The sequence below is a fragment of the Amphiura filiformis genome, chromosome 3, assembly GCF_039555335.1.
Source record: "Amphiura filiformis chromosome 3, Afil_fr2py, whole genome shotgun sequence".
Classification (NCBI taxonomy): Eukaryota; Metazoa; Echinodermata; class Ophiuroidea; order Amphilepidida; family Amphiuridae; genus Amphiura; species Amphiura filiformis.
The window spans coordinates 69,494,416-69,513,633 of NC_092630.1; the positions used below are offsets into that span (position 1 = coordinate 69,494,416).

Genomic DNA, 19,218 nt, shown 5'->3' on the forward strand with positions numbered 1-19,218 from the left:
TTGCAGACAAAATCTGCACATGTGCATGTACAGAATGAGGAGATTTTATTCTCTCACCTAAGGTTTATAAACCATGATTCATATACAAACACAAGTAATCCAAATTGGCATTTACAGAAATAGGTTTTTAAAAACAAAAAAATAAACATTTGTAGCTAAGTAAGCTTTTATAACTGTTAAAAAGCAAAGTGATTTATAGTACGCTATGCACAGGCATAAATCAACCAGCCTTAGTGCACTTCGGAGGAATTCACTGACCACTGTGGCCCAAAATACACTATATAAACCATTTAGCAACAATCAGGAACTTGCAGCTAAGAAAGTACACACAATATATACCACAACTAGAGCGGTTCTCGGGCTTCGCGGTTCTCTGCTTTGGTGGTTTGTTTTGGTACTGAATGGTACATGTGTTTGGGTGATCATTGATGGTGTTTGTGATTGATTGGTTTAGGTTGGGTGATGTATGTTTTGTTTCTGTTCAGAACCTTGTGGGGATTTGGCGAGTCGATGGGTGGGGGTAATTAGTTAAATGTTTGTAAGAAGGGAAAGTGAGAGGTTAGAGAGTTAAAATGAGGTAGACGGTAGAGGTTTGTAAAGGTTGAAGGGAAAACATAGGAGCATGGACACTTGGCCTGGTGAAATAGTTGTTGAATAGAAGTTGAATGTATAATGTTTGTTGATGAATGAGACCGATTTGACCGAATTAATTACACGCCTGTCTGCAGTGGATACTTTGAAGGGAAGTGACGGCCCGGTTGCCAAAAGATTTCAGCCCGAATTATGGGTCAAATAATCGAAAAAGTCGCCCAATTTTTCTCTTTACCATTGGTTTCTATGGGACATGAAATGATCGGAAGTCGCGGAGCCAATGTTGAAAAGTCGCCCAATTTTTTTCTTAACCATTGGTTTCTATGGGACAGAAAATTGTCAAAAGTCGCGGGAAAAATCTTCAAAAGTCGCCCAATTGGGCTACCAAATCGCTGGTTTGGCAATCCTCACTCACTGACGGGCGATGTGACGCTTTCTTTGGCGTGGTGTAAACAAAAACATGGAATATAGCATAGGCGTCGCAACATCATTTAAATTAATTATTATTTACCGATACAACATTGTAGGCGTTTCAATGTACAAAAACTTGTGTCATAGCGTTACGTAATCGCTATCATCATCATCAATTCGCTCAACACGATGAGTCATTCATCAAGTCAAGTACCAATTTCCTTGATGTGTTTATTATACAGGTTTGGGCAAAATCGATTTTTCTTTTATAATATCCCGTGGACGGCAATGCACAAAACGTACTACGCCATAATATAAATAAGGCTAAATAAAAATAAAATGATGTTTCCGGTAACATGCTCTGAAAAAATTGGGACGGAAGGAAGGAAAAAAATTATTTACACATACTGAAATTTCAATTCAATTTAACACTTCAAGGCTAGCCAATAGAAAAACAGTATGACTCGGGGTCTCAATCGCAAAAGCTCTTCTCATACTACACAAGTGTGTCGTACTGTCCAATATCATTTACCTACTCTCTGTCATTCACTGTTCTTGTCTATATATAAAAGCTTTTTCTGTTTGTGCAATTATAGAAAACTGCTACATACAATTTGGAAATTTATGCAATACAAAACACTAAACAGATAAAATAATATTTTGAAATGACCATAATTAGGGGTAGAAAAAAGTAAGGAGTCCAAACTCCAAATGGACCCTCTTATCTTAAATCCAAAAAATAGGGGTCCATAACCAACTTTTGGGATCCAAAAATAGTCAAATATAATATTAACTTGTAAACAGTTAATGACTTGAACGTGAAATCAATAAGTGTAAATCAAACCAATTTTTAAGTTTACCTGACTTGGGGATCAAATCTCGACAGAGGTTTCTTGCCAATACAACATTTTACTAATTTGACCTCAGATGACCCCTGGTGACCCCCCAAATGACCTTACCAAAATATGGCTCTAAATGGTGACTGTATCCACCAAGTTTCATGCCCATATGACAGATTTTACTAATATGACCTCTGGTGACCCCAAAATGACCTTCAAAAAATTTGGCTCTAAATGTTGACTGTACTAACCATGTTTCATGCCCATATGACAGTTTTAACTAATTTGACCTCAGATGATCTCTGGTGACCCCAAATGACCTTCAAAAAATTTGGCTCTAAATGTAGACTGTATTAACCAAGTTTCATGCCCATATGACAGTTTTAACGAATTTGACCTCAGATGACCTCTGGTGACCCCAAATGATCTTCAAAAATTTGGCTCAAATGTAAACTGTACTTACCAAGTTTCATGTCCATATGACAGTTTTAACTAATTTGACCTCGGATGACATATGGTGACCCCGAAATGACCTTTAAAAATTTGGCTCTAAATGTTCACTGTATTAACCAAGTTTCATGCCCATATAACAATTTTAACTAATTTGACCTCAAATGACCTCTGGTGACCCGAAATGACCTTAAAAGAATTGGCTCTAAATGTTGACTGTACTAACCAAGTTTCATGTCCATATGACAGTTTTAACTAATTTGACCTCAGATGACCTCTGGTGACCTCAAAATTACCTTCAACAAATTTGGCTCTAAATGTTGACTGTATTAACCAAGTTTCATGCCCATATGACAGTTTAACCTAATTGACCTCAGATGACCTATGTTGACCCCGAAATGGCCTTCAAAAATGTGGCTCTAAATGTTGACTGTATTAACCAAGTTTCATGCCCATATGACAGTTTAACCTAATTTGACCTCAGATGACCTCTGTTGACCCCGAAATGACCTTCAAAAATTTGGCTCTAAATGTTGACTGTATTAACCAAGTTTCATGCCCATATGACAGTTTTAACTAATTTGACCTCAGATGACCTCTGGTGACCCCAAATGACCTTCAAAAATTTGGCTCTAAATGTTGACTGTACTAACCAATTGTCATGCCCATATGTCAGTTTTTAATAATTTGACCTCAGATGACCTCTGGTGACCCCAAAATGACCTTCCAAAATTTTGGCTCTAAATATTGACTGTACCCACCAAGTATCATGCCAATGTGATGTGACAGTTTTCCTAATTTGACCTTTGGTGACCCCGAAATTACCCTCCACAAATTTGGCTCTAAATATTGAATCTACCCTATCAAGTTTCATGCCCATATGATAGTTTTTACTAATTTGACCTCAGATGACCCCTGGATGACCTTGACCCATTAACCAATACAAACTTGTTCTGTCTCGGGTCATGATGAACCCACCCACCAAAAAGTTTGGGTCAAATAATAATTGCCCTTGTAAAACAAACTGGGACATCCCCATACCCCCATTTAACATGTGCTTAATATCTGTATCATCCAAGTATCCTCATCTTCAATGCAACGCTCACTATTTATCGCTATGGAATTATATTTACATGTTGAAAAAGGTAGGCCTAGGGTTGAGTTTCTTGACGGGATAATATGCAGGCCTGGGCGAGCGGCATGAGAAAATAAATGTTGGTTAATCCTGAAATCTGCCAGGTTAGTTATTTTAATTTTTATTATATCGGTGCTGACAAAATGCACAACTTCCTCAACGTTTATAAATTGAAATGAACAGTTTTTATTCATACTTGATAGGGGTTTATCATTGAGTGTCTAGGACAAGATTACACAATTTTTCGCCTACATCATTTTTAGCATTTTAACTTTTTTATTACTTGCTCTTTTTAATACGAGCTTTATGGGAATTAGTTCGACAACAACACCGATTTAATAAGCGTTAGGCCTTTGTCTTATAGTGTTAGGCCTACTATTACCGTTTTGATCAAGTTGTTTGCGGACACAGAGAAAATACCCAGCAAACACAAAACGTTTTCGACATCATTCGCAAAAGGTTATAAAAGGTTGTCAGAAAACGTTTAAATGTCGGGTTATATAAAGGGTATATTAAGAGTATAAAACATTTTCATAACCTTAAAAAACATTTTTTGATAATCTACTGCTCAGCAAACAAAAATGTTTTACAGAAAACTTTTAAATGTCGGGTTATATAAAGGGTATAAAAACGTTTTAATAACATTCCAAAAACATTCTTGAAAACTTGATACAAAACATTCTAAACAGAATGTTATTTTGGGGTTGAAAAAATATTTGCGAAAAAAATGTTTGCCCAAAATATTCGCCGCTAGATGAGTAAATGGGAGCGATCACTAAAACAGGAGGAATTACTGAAAAGGTAGAATCATTGAAAGGTAAATTTTATTTTTCTAAACCTGTCCCTTCTTGCATTTCCATTTTCTTTTCAGTTTATTCTGCACGGGCCTAGTTTGTTTCCATTAAAACAAAATGCTATTTAGCTTGTGATTTTCCGCTTCCATGTTATTTATCTATCTAGGCCTAACCCCATTCCCATTATTTTCTAAATCTATCCTTTCTTATACGCTTTCCCTTTATAGCTTCATTTTTATCAGCTGCTTAGCTTGTGATTTCCCGCTTCCTTCAGTTGTTATTTATTTTTCTTATTTTTCGTGATTAGTTTCTAATTTTAACTTCTTTTTTCCCTTAATTTTCCTGATTAGTTTCTTTCCCTCTTTAGTTTGCTCCCGTTTCATTTAGTTACTGTAATCATAACCTGTATAATAGGCCTACCGGTAGGCCTACCTTTTTTTGTCTTCTTCTTTTTTTTTCTATTCATTTAGCTCCTTTCTTTCTCTTCAGTTTCTTTTGCATAGGTCTATTTTGTTCCCATGCTGCTTAGCTCGTGATTTCGCTTCCATTTTATTCATTTATTGAGCCCTGCTCCCATGCATTATTTTATAAATCTACCATTTCTTACATTTCTCCTTTTAGTTTTGGCTTTTTTCTACATTTTGTTCCCATTTTTCATATTTCCTGCTTAGCTTGTGATTTCCGCTTGAATTTTATCTATTTAATTCTGTTCTCATTATTTTAGGTTTTTTTACGTATTTTATTTATTTATTTATTTATTTATTTATTTATTTATTTATTTATTTATTTATTTATTTATTTAATTTTTTTTTTTTTTTTTTATTTATTTATTTATTTTTTTTTTTTTTTATTTATTTATTTATTTATTTATTTATTTATTTATTTATTTATTTATTTATTTATTTATTTATTTATTTATTTATTTATTTATTCTTTCATTTTTAGCTTCCTTCCTTCCTCTCGTATCCTCACGATTTTTATCATCTTGGCGGGTAATCTCTTAACCTAATCCAGTACCATGCATATAATCCACAACCCGACCCATCCATAGGCCTACCTTTTCAGTTTTGTCTTCCTTTCTTTTCTTTTCTATTTCTCTGGCACGGAAAGTTGGTCTGTGCATATTATGCACCCGTGACGTCAAGGCGTCACATTGCTCAGTACGCCGACGTTTAACGCCAACCCCTGCTGCCAGTTAGTTACGGTACGCGCTACCACTGAGTTTTGACAACAAAAAATCCCAGTTTAACCATATTTTCACTGATTTTGAGGCCACTTCTTGGTCTTGACCGCTTTCAACCAAATAAAGTGCAATGCGTTCTCCGTATATTCATCAATCTCCCGTATGAATGTGGCTGTAAAACTAAACGACGATTCATTATAGGCCTAGAATAAATAATAAAATTCACGCGACGTAGCCTTAATCTCTTGGCTGCCAACTTCGTGCAGTGGCGGAAAATGGGGTGCGTAGCTCTCGTGAGGGGCTTAAAAGCTCGTAAGATCATTCTTAAAGTACGCGATGTTGTGCATCTAGATAGCCTGAATCATTTCTTGGCCACCTCGCAGTTGGCAGAAAACAGGGCAATGTTGCTCATGTATGGTTTTTAATGGAAATATTATTACGCGGTTCACACTGTCCTCATTACCCACAATGCCACTGCATGCGATTTTGCATAGCAACACGACAGTTTTTTATGTTATTCTCTTAGTTACCATCAATTTTTGCAAAAATGATCCTCAGATGGTTTAATGGCAATATGTACCCGATCAATGTATTTAATAAATCAGAGCTGAAAGTGAAATCATCTCTGAGTCTATTCACGCACAAGATTTAGCGACTTCCTTTTATTTATATAGATAACGTTTTAAAAACGTTTTCATGACCTTTATATAACCCGACATTTAAATGTTATTAAAAGGTTTTGAAAAAAACATTTTAAGAACATTTCCGAGTTTGCTGGGTTCAAATATTTTAACATAATGTTATTTAAGTATTGACACAATATTTGGCAAAAATGTTTGTAAAAATAGTTTACAATAACATTTTTTGAAAACATTGAAAAATATTGTTGTAGGCCCTATTGTTTTTTCATACAAAACGTTTTAAAACGTTATCATGACCTTTATATAACCCGACATTTTAATGTTATTAAAACGCTTTTAGCTAAACCAAAAGCCAAAATATAACTTATTTAAAACGCGTTTTAAAAACGCTTTTGTGTTTGCTGGGTAGTTCAATAGTTTTTCAATAGTTGTAGGCCTACTTAATATTACGAGTCCTGCTGCACGCTGTTTTCATAAATAAAATAGTTGTGCATAGGCCTAGGCCTATATCGCGATAAATATTATCTATCAATTCAACTGTATTTCTTTAATCATTGAATGGCAGAAAGTCGGGGGAAAATAAAATAATGTGATTTCCAACAACTTCATATCAGAATTTCGACACGGACAACTCTTGAAAAATTTTATTTTTTCCAAGTGGCATAAATTATTTCATGTCAGAATTTCGACACGGACGACTCTTGAAAAATTTTATTTTTTCCAAAAGTGGCATAAATTATTTTTTGCGGCACCAAAAAAGAGGGCGGGCGGGTTACCGGAAACCGAATTTTATTTTTAGTAGGCACAAGTAGTATTTTATGCATACATCATAGTTTATTGGTATCACATTGATACAACCTGATTGGTCCCCATATTTTACTGCTAGAAAGCCGATTGGTCAAAAAGCCACTTGAACATTTGCCCACACATTGATCAGCCACTTTGACCTTTTTATCACGACTTGATCACGTGCCACGATTCGTGACAAGTAGGTCTATTACTAGTAGGGATTTTACGATTTCAATATTACATTCGCATGGACGGTCATTTTTTTTTCTTTTTTTCTAGGATTCTAGCGAGTAGATTTCTTGCAATATTTGGCTTATTTACCATCCAATTTATATCCTACAATGTACCTGTATATCATTAGCATATCAAGCGCTGCCCAACAAAAATAGTTTTTGAGGTTTCTGATCGTCACGCTGAAACACTTTTAAGGACACAATTTTCTCCGTTTTCCCAGCCATTTTGTTTACTCGTTGTTAACGACGTAACTGATTAGTCTCGACCCCAGAGTGCAACGTGGCTGTATCGCGAACATGACTTGAAGACAGAAACCGGCTGTAAAAGAGGTGGGTCATCTCACGAGATCTTGTGACTTGCATTGTTTCATCTCGTAAGGTCGATGGCTCAAAAATTATCTTTGAAGTATCACAAATTCCAAGTGTAAGGTACTTGGATACATTAAACAGGATAATTATGATTTAGAAATCAGATATGTGAGTACCAATTTTATATAAATTGACTCAATTGCAAAAAAAATGTTGCTACGTTTGTATCTGAGACCATGGTCTCAGGTTTGTATAGATCCCATTGACACACACAGTGGCATAAGCCAGTCTCTGTGTACAAACGGCGTACACAAGACTGGCAAGTCTATACCACATCGTTACGACTCTAAAAGCGACCGAGTCAATGGGGGGATATACTATCATGACTATTGGGCAACTTCCACTTGATTGGCCCTCAGCCAGTCTGAGATAGAAGTATAAATTAAGTAACCAATGGCAACGGTAGGCAAAACCGGCTATGCACGACTATGTGCACGACTATATGGACCAACCTCTGGTTGGATCGCACGGAATACAGAGTTGCCAATGCAGATTAATAAGGTATAATATTGGGTGACTTTGTGAACGTCCAACTAAATTAGTACAATTCTGAATACTTCGTTATTCTTTTTGTAGATGTCGACTACCATTCAAATTTAATAGGTTTCATCATTAGCACACACTTGACATATCCTGAAAGTGTCACTGAAAAAAAATACTTCGTTTGTCTGCTTTTTTGTATACAAGAAACACATGAGACATCTGTTTGTGTGGACTTTGTGCAAGGAGCCCAAATCCCCACAATAAACCATCGCAGCCAGTTATAATGGTGATTTATCAATATGGGTAATTAAGACTGTCTGTAACTTACTCTGCCAGTGAAGTCCACTCTGAATGCATTGACATCTGACCCATCATCTTTCTTAGTCTCCCCTTCCTGGTACAGCCACTCTGGGTTCTTCAGAGATGTCCTGCCGCAGAATGGTTCCACGTCTGTGACACGTGTGCCAGACTCTGATCCATGCACAAGCCCCATTTCAAAATCTCGAAGGAATGTTGCAGAAGGATTGCCATTACTTTGACAGCCGACACTGAACATATCCAATAGTGCATCCTGGACCTGTAATCCATGATATATAATACAAACATGCATGATTACCATTGATGTGTGTCCAGACATTATTAATGGTTACAAACTATGCATTATATAATTACAAGCCGACGTCAAACGTCGGCTTGTGCTGTCTCTTCTCAATTCTTCTTTACACAGCCGTGACGTTAGTCACGGCTGTGTCTTTTTTCTTACAGGTTCTTTCTTCTTTCTTTCTTTCTTTCTTCTTTCTTTCTGCCGACCACTACATTTGCTCTAGCACTTACATGCTTGTACCGATTTTGACCTAACTTGGTCACAACCATCATTGATCATGCCCCTACATGTCACATGAAACTCGTGGGGTCAAAGGTCACGCTGGGGTCATAGGGGTCAAAAACGTGATTTCAACTCAAAATGTTTCTTCTCCTACAGATTACGTATGACGGTGACCCCACTTGCACACATGCATTGCTATTACCCAGTGTCTATGGGGTCCTCACAGATTTGGGGTCAAAGGTCATTAAGGGGTCACTTCCGTATAAAACGAAAAACCTTCAAAATTTTTTATTTGCTAAGAAAAACATAGGACAGTAACGGTATGTTCACACATAAATTGTAGTTACCCTGTGTATATGTGGTATTTTTTTATTTAGGGTCAAAGGTCATTAAGGGGCCACTTCGGTACAAAACGAAATACCTTTAAAATGCTTCTTCTCCCACAAATTACGTAGGACAGTAACACCACTTGCATACATGCATTGTTATTACCCAGTGTATATGGGGTCCTCACAGATTTGGGGTCAAAGGTCATTAAGGGATCACTTCCGGTATAAAACGAAAAACCTTCAATTTTTTTTTATTTGCTAAGAAAAACATAGGACAGTACGGTATGTTCACACATGAATTGTACCCAATTCATATGTGGTATTTTTTATTTGGGGTCAAATGTCATTAAGGGGTCACTTCCGGTCTGAGACGAAAAACCTTCAAAATGCCCCTTCTGCCACAAGTAACAGCAAAGTGGTGCCACATGCACCCATGCATTGACATTAGCCAATGTCTATGACCGCTTTCATATATTTTGGGGTCAAAGGTCATTAGGGGTAACAACACGGCTGTGTTCGTGGGTTAGACCACAGCTTAGTCTAGTTCTTCTTCTTTCTTCTGGCAACCAATCATAGCTCCGCCAGGGATTGACAGATTTCAATCAAACTTGACCCAAATGACCACTGGGCTAGGCCAAACCTTCCATTTCACTTTGACCTTGCTGTGACCTTTGACCTTGACCTTATGGTCAAAAATGTTGATTTCACAAAAAATGCTACTCCTTCCACAAATTACATGCAATGATCATGTGACTCATGCATATGAATCAACGTTAACAAGTGCTCAAAACTTGTAAACAGATTTGAGGTCAAAGGTCATTAAGGGGTCATTTCCGGTCAAAGTCCGAAAAATGTGCAAAAAATATTCAAAAAATCACTGTCTTTACAAATTACATAGCAAAGAGTCGCCATTAGCACACATGCATTGCTACTAGCCAGGGTCTTTAGGATGCCTACAGTTTTGGGGTCAAAGGTCATAACGGGGTTACTTCCGGTCAAAAACCAAAATTATCAAAAATGTTCAAAAAAATTTTATCTCAAAATGTAAACAGACCAGAATAATATAACCATCATACATGAATCAGTGTTTCCTGATGTATGCATGGTATTTTTATTTTGGGGGTCAAAGGTCATTAAGGGGTCACTTCCTGTTTTTAGCTGAATAACTTCAAGAATTTTTATCTTAAGAATTGAAAATGTTAGAATTTTTAAATTAAAATTGGAACAATGCATTTTGTCGGTGTACATAAGGTTTTTTTTTTTCATTGAGGTCAAAGATCATTAAGGGGGTCAAAAGGTCAATCAAAAATTTAAAAAAATCAAAATCCATGTTTAAGTTCCGATTAAGCTGAAATTCACCAAGAATATTTCTTATGACATCCTAAGCACAATGCAAGAGCAGTTGACCCCATCCGTAACCCAGGGGTCAAGTTATCAAGAGCAGTTGACCCCATCCGTAACCCAGAGGTCAAGTTATAGGGGTCAAATTGCGGCTTGTATTCAGCGTCTGTTGACTCTAGTTTCTTTCTTTCTTCTGGCAACCGCAATCAACTGCATGTAGCTCCGCAAGGGATTGACAGATTTCAACCAAACTTGACCCAAAAGACCACTGGGCTAGGCCAAACCTTCCACTTGACTTTGACCTTGCTGTGACCTTTGACCTAGCTATAATGGTCAAAAATGTGATTTCACAAAAATGCTACTCCTTCCACAAATTTCATGCGATGAGGACATGGTTATATCATGTGACTCGACTTTAGTCGGTGTCTATAGGGTGTGCTCAGATAAGGGGTCAAAGGTCATTAAGGGGTCATTTCCGGTCAAAGTCTAAAAATATTCAAAAAATCACTGTCTTTACAAATTACATAGCAGAAAGTCGCCATCAGCACACATGGATCGCTACTAGCCAGGGTCTTTAGGATGCCTACAGTTTTGGGGTCAAAGGTCATTAAGGGGTTACTTCTGGTCAAAAACCAAAATTATCAAAAATGTTCAAAAAAATTTTGTCTCAAAATGTAGACAGACCAGAGTAATATAACTATCATACATGAATCAGTGTTACCTGATGTATGCATGGTATTTTTATTTTGGGGGTCAAAGGTCATTAAGGGGTCACTTCCTGTTTTTAGCTAAATAAATTTAAGAATTTTTATCTCAACAACTAAACATAGTAGAATTTTTAAATTAAAATTGGAACAATGCATTTTGTCGGTGTACATAAGGGGTTTTTTTCCATTGAGGTCAAAGGTCATTAAGGGGTCAAACGGTCAATCAAAATTTAAAAAAATCAAAATCCATGTATAAGTTCCGATTAAGCTGAAATTCACCAGGAATATTTCTTATGACATCCTAAGCACAATGTAAGAGCAGTTGACCCCATCCGTAACCCAGGGGTCAAGTTATAGGGGTCAAATTGCGGCTTGTACTCAGCGTCTGTTGACTCTAGTTATAGTTTGGCATTTTGTGTGTTTTGACACCGACACATGTAATATGCATACTACATTATACTGAATGGCAAGGACAGGTTGGTGTAGTGGTTGACCCAGTCGCCTCTCACCACTTTGGCCTTGAATTTGATTCCCAGCAGTGCTGTAATTGAGCATGGTTCCTGATCCATGGCCACACTTGCAGGTTTTCCTCCCGTTTTCCTCCTGCATTCTAAATCCAAGACCTTACCCATATTCATGTTTTGGCCATATCTGGTTCACCTTGTATTCTCTGACTATTGACCTACTTTTTCACATGCCGCAGTGTTGAGAAAATATTCGTGCGGTTATATCCCAAACACCCACAGAGGTGATAGTTTACGGCAAGTTTTGTAATTATTACTTGATTTTGATATGTAAGTAATACGATAAAGTCATCATAGGCAGTAATGTGCTTGTATTAAAAGAAATAACAAAAATAATTATTTAAGTAATAGAAAGACTATTTGGAAATTGCAGCAAGATTTGCAGATGTTTTTATTTGAACAGTACCAGTTCACCAGTTTTGCTAGTTTTCCTAATCTTTGGGCTAAATTAATAGCATCGTGAAGGTCATATATATCATTTTATACTGATAGCTTCGGCATGTACTTAAATACAGCTTGTATGTGCATTGTGTTCAGTGTGTACATAGGCTATTTACTTTTCAAATCTTGTGACAAATAGTGCTTGGTTATGCTTGTATAAGGATAGACAAATTATTAGAATGCACCAGTAGAAATGGCCCAGGTTGAATAAAATAAATAAACATATGAATGAATATTTTATTCCCTGGATTATTTTTGTTGGGACAAAATAATTATATAGTTTGACGCTTTGAAATACAGTTATGTTAATCATAATAAAGTTACAAAAGTTAAAAAATAATATCGAAATATTGTAAAATCAAACATTTCCCCTCATAAGTTGCAATACAACATATTGAGGAAATTGATATGACAGATTTTTAAACTTTGATATGGAAAGATACCCCAGCCCAGTTGTCTCACCAGAGAAGATGAGCAGAAGTCTTTCTATCTGATGATAAAAAAAAAAAAATCTAGGTATGATTACGAAAATGTTTTAAATAACTATTATCTACAAAAGTTTTATAACCATGTTTTATATAAAATGTTAACATAAAACGTCTTGTGTTATGATGTGAAGGGTTAATATAAAAACAGGGAAAATCTGTTCCAACTGACCAGCAGAGAACAAAGGATAAGCAATAGATCAGATTAAAATCAGGGAAAATATGACACAACCTCCAATGGGGAATAACAAACGTATAAACGTATAAAGTTAAAAACTCTTTTAACTTTGTTTATACGCTTTGTGTTATTCCCTATTGGAAATCGATGTTGTGTCACATTTTCCCTGTTTTTAATTGTGAACTTGACTTACTCATTCTTTCATTTCTCTTGACAATTTTTCATTTGCCCACCCTATTCCTTTTAAAGGAATTTTTATTATGATATGTTTCAGTAGATATCCATGAAAAAAGCTTATTCCCAAGATTTCAGTTGATTCTGATTTTGCTTTTGCGAGTTATGCATGATTATGTGTATTACACTTCTCCATAGACCACTGTATTGTAATTTCATTCTGGTACACCCATGCACCAGAACGTAATTCAAATTTGATATTTTTGCTAAACGAATTAATCTACAAGAATTTTTTGTTCATAAACATTATGTAGCCAGAAGTTTCCAGTGGTATAAAAATCTCAACTTTTTTCAAGAAAAGTGGGGGATGAGGCTGTGGATCACGAAATGCCCTTTTAAAATGATGAATGCACAGCCTAATGCATCAGCTCTTGACATTACCTGTTGAGTAGATGATGTAGTTGATAATGTTGCTGATTGTACACCACCATAATCAAACACAAAGCTTGTATCTCCAGCTGGTGCCCCCGCTGATAGCTCTGATACCCTAATATCAACCAGGAATGGATCATTGCTTTGTACAGTCAGTAAACCAAGATATATCTTGACATTACCTCTTGAGCAGATGATGTAGTTGATAATGTTGCTGATTGTACACCACCATAATCAAACACAAAGCTTGTATCTCCAGCTGGTGCCCCCGCTGATAGCTCTGATACCCTAATATCAACCAGGAATGGATCATTGCTTTGTACAGTCAGTAAACCAAGATATATCTTGACATTACCTGTTGAGCAGATGATGTAGTTGATAATGTTGCTGATTGTACACCACCATAATCAAACACAAAGCTTGTATCTCCAGCAGGTGCCCCAGCTGATAGTTCTGATACCCTAATATCAACCAGGAATGGATCATTGCTTTGGACAGTCAGTAAACCAAGATCTGTGAAAATAATAGGAATGGCTCATTACTTTATACACTGTGAAGTCAGTAATGTGTGATTTCCATCAAAATTTAATTTTGTTATTCTTCACTCAAAATGCTAAAACAAAATTAGTAATTACTGTCAGGAAAGATTATGTCCATTTTAACCTGAAATAACACGATAACAGGACCACACTGGCTGTTTAACATGGCGCTCTATGGGGGGACTTAAAAATGTGTAAATTATGATATTATGTCAAAATTGCTCTGTTTACCCAATGCATTAGGAAGCATTTAACCAGAACCAGAGCACAACAAATTTGGCTGATTCCATTTAGGTGTTGAGATACGTGTAAACATTACACAAATACTAAAAAATCAGGTTCAAAAACATCTAATTTCATATTATAAGATTGTACATTTCAGACCTGCAAACAAAACAATAGCAAATTGAAATCATAACCAGCAATGTGTTGCAAACTAAAATCAATGTAATAATCCTTCAGTCCTTGTCTGCTGAGTTCACAAATGAGAGTGATGATTAAGATCCTGCTTTCTTTTTTAGTTGAACCAATATATTAGAACCTATATATAGATCATATACCACACCTGTTTATGTTCATGTTGGCCAATACTGATTAATGTTTTGGTTATACATTTCAACATTAACCCTAACCCTACCCGTGGCTTTTTTGCTATCAGAAGGGAAAGAAGGAACGAAAAAGGAGAGAAGATGAGGAGAAAAGTCACTTGGCACCCCGGGATTCGAACCTGGGACCCCTCGCATGCCACGCAGAAGATCCCCAGCATGTAGCCACACAGGTGATGTTGGCCCGGCCAACGATTCCCTGGGTATATATGACTTGGGCTGATTGCGTCATCAAGTCATGTGGAATGCGTGCACGCAGAGTGGTTTTAATAGTGAGCTTTAGTGAGGCCTAGTTGGGTTAGGGTTAAGGAGGCCTAAGTCTAGGAAAAACATGCATATTAACCCTAACCCTACCTGTGGTTTTTTTGCTATCGGAAGGGAAAGAAGGAACGAAAAGGAGAGAAGATGAGGAGAGAAGTCACTTGGCACCCCCGGGATTCGAACCTGGGACCCCTCGCATGCCACGCAGAAGATCCCTAGCATGTAGCCACACAGGTGACATTGGCCCGGCCAACGATTCCCTGGGTATATATGACTTGGGCTGATTGCGTCATCAAGTCACGTGGAATGCATGCACGCAGAGTGGTTTCAATAGTGAGCTTTAATGAGACCTAGTTGGGTTAGGGTTAATATGTAGGTTTAGAATGAAAGGCCACATTCAAAATTGTCCTGAGGTCTCAAAAACAATTTGGATACTTAAATATGACAAAATCACATCCACTCAATCTAAAAGAGGATATTTGAAAAAATGCATTACAATAGATCAGTCCATGCAAGGGATAGTCATGATACAGAACACTTTATAGAATGAATTTGTTGTAAAATAAACTGTTTTATGACATGCACATGAGTTACAAGTATGATCAAATTGATCTTTTTTGGTAAAATATCTGTACATAAAATTGCTGATTGGGCCTTCTCTCTGGCAATCACAACATTATGCCTTATATGTTAGAAAAATAATTATCAAGCACAAATCACATGGTTTTATTTAAAACAAACTCATATTTACCATAAAAATGAATAAAAACAGCCGGCTCACAGCACATGATATTCAAAATTCCCTTGCCAAAAATGTCCAGTGCAATGACGTTGTGGTTATTTGTGCTCAATTATTGTCAGCCTACATTGTATTACTGGGACGTCATTGCCCTCGACAATCTCTTAGATAATTAATTTTCTAACATTTAAGGCATTTATTGAACTCATAACATCCCTACCTTCAGTGGTGTTAAATGTGACAGTGTATGTGTAGTTGAGGCCGTCGTCTGCTAACACCACACTACAATTGGCTGGAATACTGGGCAAGTTGTTAAGTTCTTCCTGCAACTCCTCAGCACTGGCAAAAACAAACATGTTTTCTGAAATAAAAAATTTAAAAAGATGTCATGTTGCAAACTTTGAATATTCATGTAAATAAAATGAAGACGCAGAGCAAGTTTTGAAGATACTTTATCATATGTGGTCATATGATCCCACTTGACTTATGGCAAAGTATGTGATTTTGATTTTCAATCTATTCAGGGATGAAAGATTTCTTCTCTGGTGTCTATTTTTAGAATATTCTTGTCACAAAAAGGGGAAAAAAGCTGTGGAAAATCTGATTTCACCATGCAACCAATAACAATATTATCTCACCTGTAGTTTCTCCATTATAGGTGACATAGAAGTACTCCATAGGATCACAGTCTCCCTGATCTGTCTCATTACAACCGAAGTAACTAATCCAGATTTCCTGCGTTTCATTGGTATCAACAACTCGAATAGACTGAAACAAAACCATTTACACAATATTGTTGAGACTAACATAAATAGTTGTATTTTTGACAAACTTTGATTGTATCCTATTTTTCTGAATCTCTTTGGTGATAAGAATAGGACTGAAACTAAAAACCTTTCAATATAATATAGGCAAAAGATTCTTTTTCTGAATATTTTTTATAGAAACATACAACAATTTGATTCAATATTTTTACTAAATAGTTTACTATAATTTGACACCTGTTCAACCTTTGATTTTTGACCTTTTTGCCACCCGTGTACCATGCAAAGCAATTGGAATTTTTTACATTCATCAGAATCAAATAATTTCTCCGTTATTTATTATTGTTGATGAACAAATCTAGAAAATTAGCCATGTATTTATTGGAATACCATATTTTTCCTAAAAAATGCATGCTCTAACAAATGCCCCATAATTTTTTCAATGAAAAAGGGACCAAATTGCAGGGATTTCAAATATGATGTGCATGTGTGAGCAGGCTTAAAACTGGCAATTACTGTATGTCTGATATCACAAAATTGCATGGACAAAACTTCAACTTCCATCCAGCTAGCTCATTGCCAAATAGTAGAATGTTCATTTAAAGAGCTAAGTAAATCACATTCTTGCATTAACAAGGCGGTTCTCGAACCACGAGTCTCGCCTGCTTTCGCGATCGCCTGCTTTTACGATTACTTTTGGTAGAAGTAAATGAACCTGCAACAACCCATGGCGATTTGCCTGTTCAATTTGAGCTTGATTGGACCAATATTGGAATTTGACCTTTGATCCCTAAATTTTGGTGGGTCTCGGCTGGGCACAATTACCTTGCTGATGGTGACTGTAGGCCTACCCACCAAGTCTCATGCCCATCCGACAATTTTAACTAATTTGACCTCAGATGACCCCTACTGACCCCAAAATGACCTTCCAAAAATTGGGCTCTAAATGTTGACTGTACATGTCATGCCCATACAACAGTTTTAGTCATTTGACTTCAGATGACCTCTGAGTGACCTCAGATGACCTTGCAATGACTGTCCAAAAATTTGGCTCTAAATGATGACTGTACCCACCAAGTTTCATGCCCCTGTGACAGTTTTTAGAAATTTGACCACAGATGACCCATGGGTGACCTCAGATGTCCCTGAAATGACCTTCCAAAAATTGGACTTTAAATGTTGACTGTAACCACCAAGTGTCATGCCCATGGATGACCTTTGATGATCCCAAAATGACCTTCCAAAAATTGGCTCTAAATGTTGACTGTACCCACCAAGTTTCATGCCCATACAACAGTTTTAGTAATTTGACCTCAGATGACCCCTGGGTGACCCGAAATGCCCTTCCAAAAATTTGACTCTTAATGTTGACTGTAACCACTAAGTGTCATGCCTGTACGACAGTTTTTAGTAATTTGACCTCAGATGACCCCTGGGTGACCTTGGATGACCCCTAAATTACCTTCTGAAACTTTGACTCTAAATGTTGACTGTACCCACCAAGTTTCATGCCCATATGGCAGTTTTTAGTAATGTGACCTCAGATGACCCCTGTGTGACCTTGGATGGCCCCAAATTACCTTCCAAACTTTGACTCTAAATGTTGACTGTACCCACCAAGTTTCATGCCCATATGACAGTTTTTAGTAATTTGACCTCAGATGACCCCTGGGTGACCTCGGATGACCCCGAAAGAATCTTCCGAACATTTTACTCTAAATGTTGATTGTACCCACCAAGTTTCATGCCCCTACGACAGTTTTTAGTAATTTGACCTTAGATGACCCCTGGGTGACCTCAGATGACCCCGAAATAATCTTCCGAACATTTGACTCGATGTAGCACCCCAACAGAGACATTTTTGACATAAAAACCCGTTTTAGACATTTTTTTGAAAAAATGCTTCCTTCACCCTAAAAAGGTTGTTTTAAATGTACAGTTTCCTATACTTTTGTACATGAGAGACATTCTTAAAAGTCTTTTTTTGGCCTAATAACTTGGCCTACATGACCGAAATTGATATATATAATGCGCAATATAAAAACATTATTCAATTAAATTTTTGACCCCCCCCCTCAACTTCGAGTGTGTGGGAGGGGGCCACATGGGGGGGGGGGGTGCTAGTGAATATTTGACTCGATGTAGCACCCCAACTGAGACATTTTTGACATAAAAACCCGTTTTAGACATTTTTTTGATAAAATGCTTCCTTCACCCTAAAAAGGTTGTTTTAAATGTACAGTTTCCTATACTTTTGTACATGAGAGACATTCTTAAAAGTCTTTTTTTGGCCTAATGACTTGATTTCTACATGACTGAAATTGATATATGTAATGCGCAATATAAAAACAATATTTCATTAAATTTTTTGACCCCCCCCCCCAACTTTGAGTGTGTGGGAGGGGCCACATGGGGGGGTACTAGTGTGCATCCTCTGGTCATACTACCCCCTACCACATTATGTTGACCGTACCCACCAAGTATCGCGCCCATACGACAGTTTTTAGTCATTTGACCTCAGATGAACCCTGGATGACCTTGGGTGACCTTGACGCACTAACCCATACAAACTTGTTCTGTCTGGGGTGAAGATGCACCCACCCACCAAGTTTGAAGAACGTATGCCCCTAGTCTCCGAGAAAATAGGTTTTTGCATTTTATGCATAAATTATGCAAATTAGGTACTTAATTACCATATTTTGCGCTGAAAATCGAATCGGATTGAGATCCTCTGGCCATACTACCCCCTACCACGCTTCATCATCATAGGGCTTAGGGATCTTACTTAATCCCCAGATACAGCTCCACAAGGCGGATTTCTTCAGATTTCCAACCATATTTGTAGAATCGTTCCGCATAAATTATGCAAATTAACAACTAAATGCGCATACTTTTCGCCGAAAAAATAATCAGGTGATCAGCAGATGTGTATCATAGCTGAAACCAGGTTTCGTT

The 19,218-nt window shown here is 36.9% G+C and overlaps 1 protein-coding gene across 1 annotated transcript in view; it reads right to left on the reverse strand.

Moving 5' to 3' along the window:
* LOC140147463 (fibrocystin-L-like) overlaps positions 1 to 19,218 on the reverse strand; it is a 63,689-nt gene that overhangs the window by 14,775 nt on the left and 29,696 nt on the right. Inside the window, exons 14-17 of the mRNA XM_072169241.1 lie at positions 16,138 to 16,267; positions 15,720 to 15,860; positions 13,711 to 13,868; positions 8,247 to 8,495 (exon numbers count right to left, since the gene is read on the reverse strand). Of these exons, the coding sequence (XP_072025342.1) occupies positions 8,247 to 8,495; positions 13,711 to 13,868; positions 15,720 to 15,860; positions 16,138 to 16,267 (678 nt within the window). The remainder of the gene's footprint in view (positions 1 to 8,246; positions 8,496 to 13,710; positions 13,869 to 15,719; positions 15,861 to 16,137; positions 16,268 to 19,218) is intronic.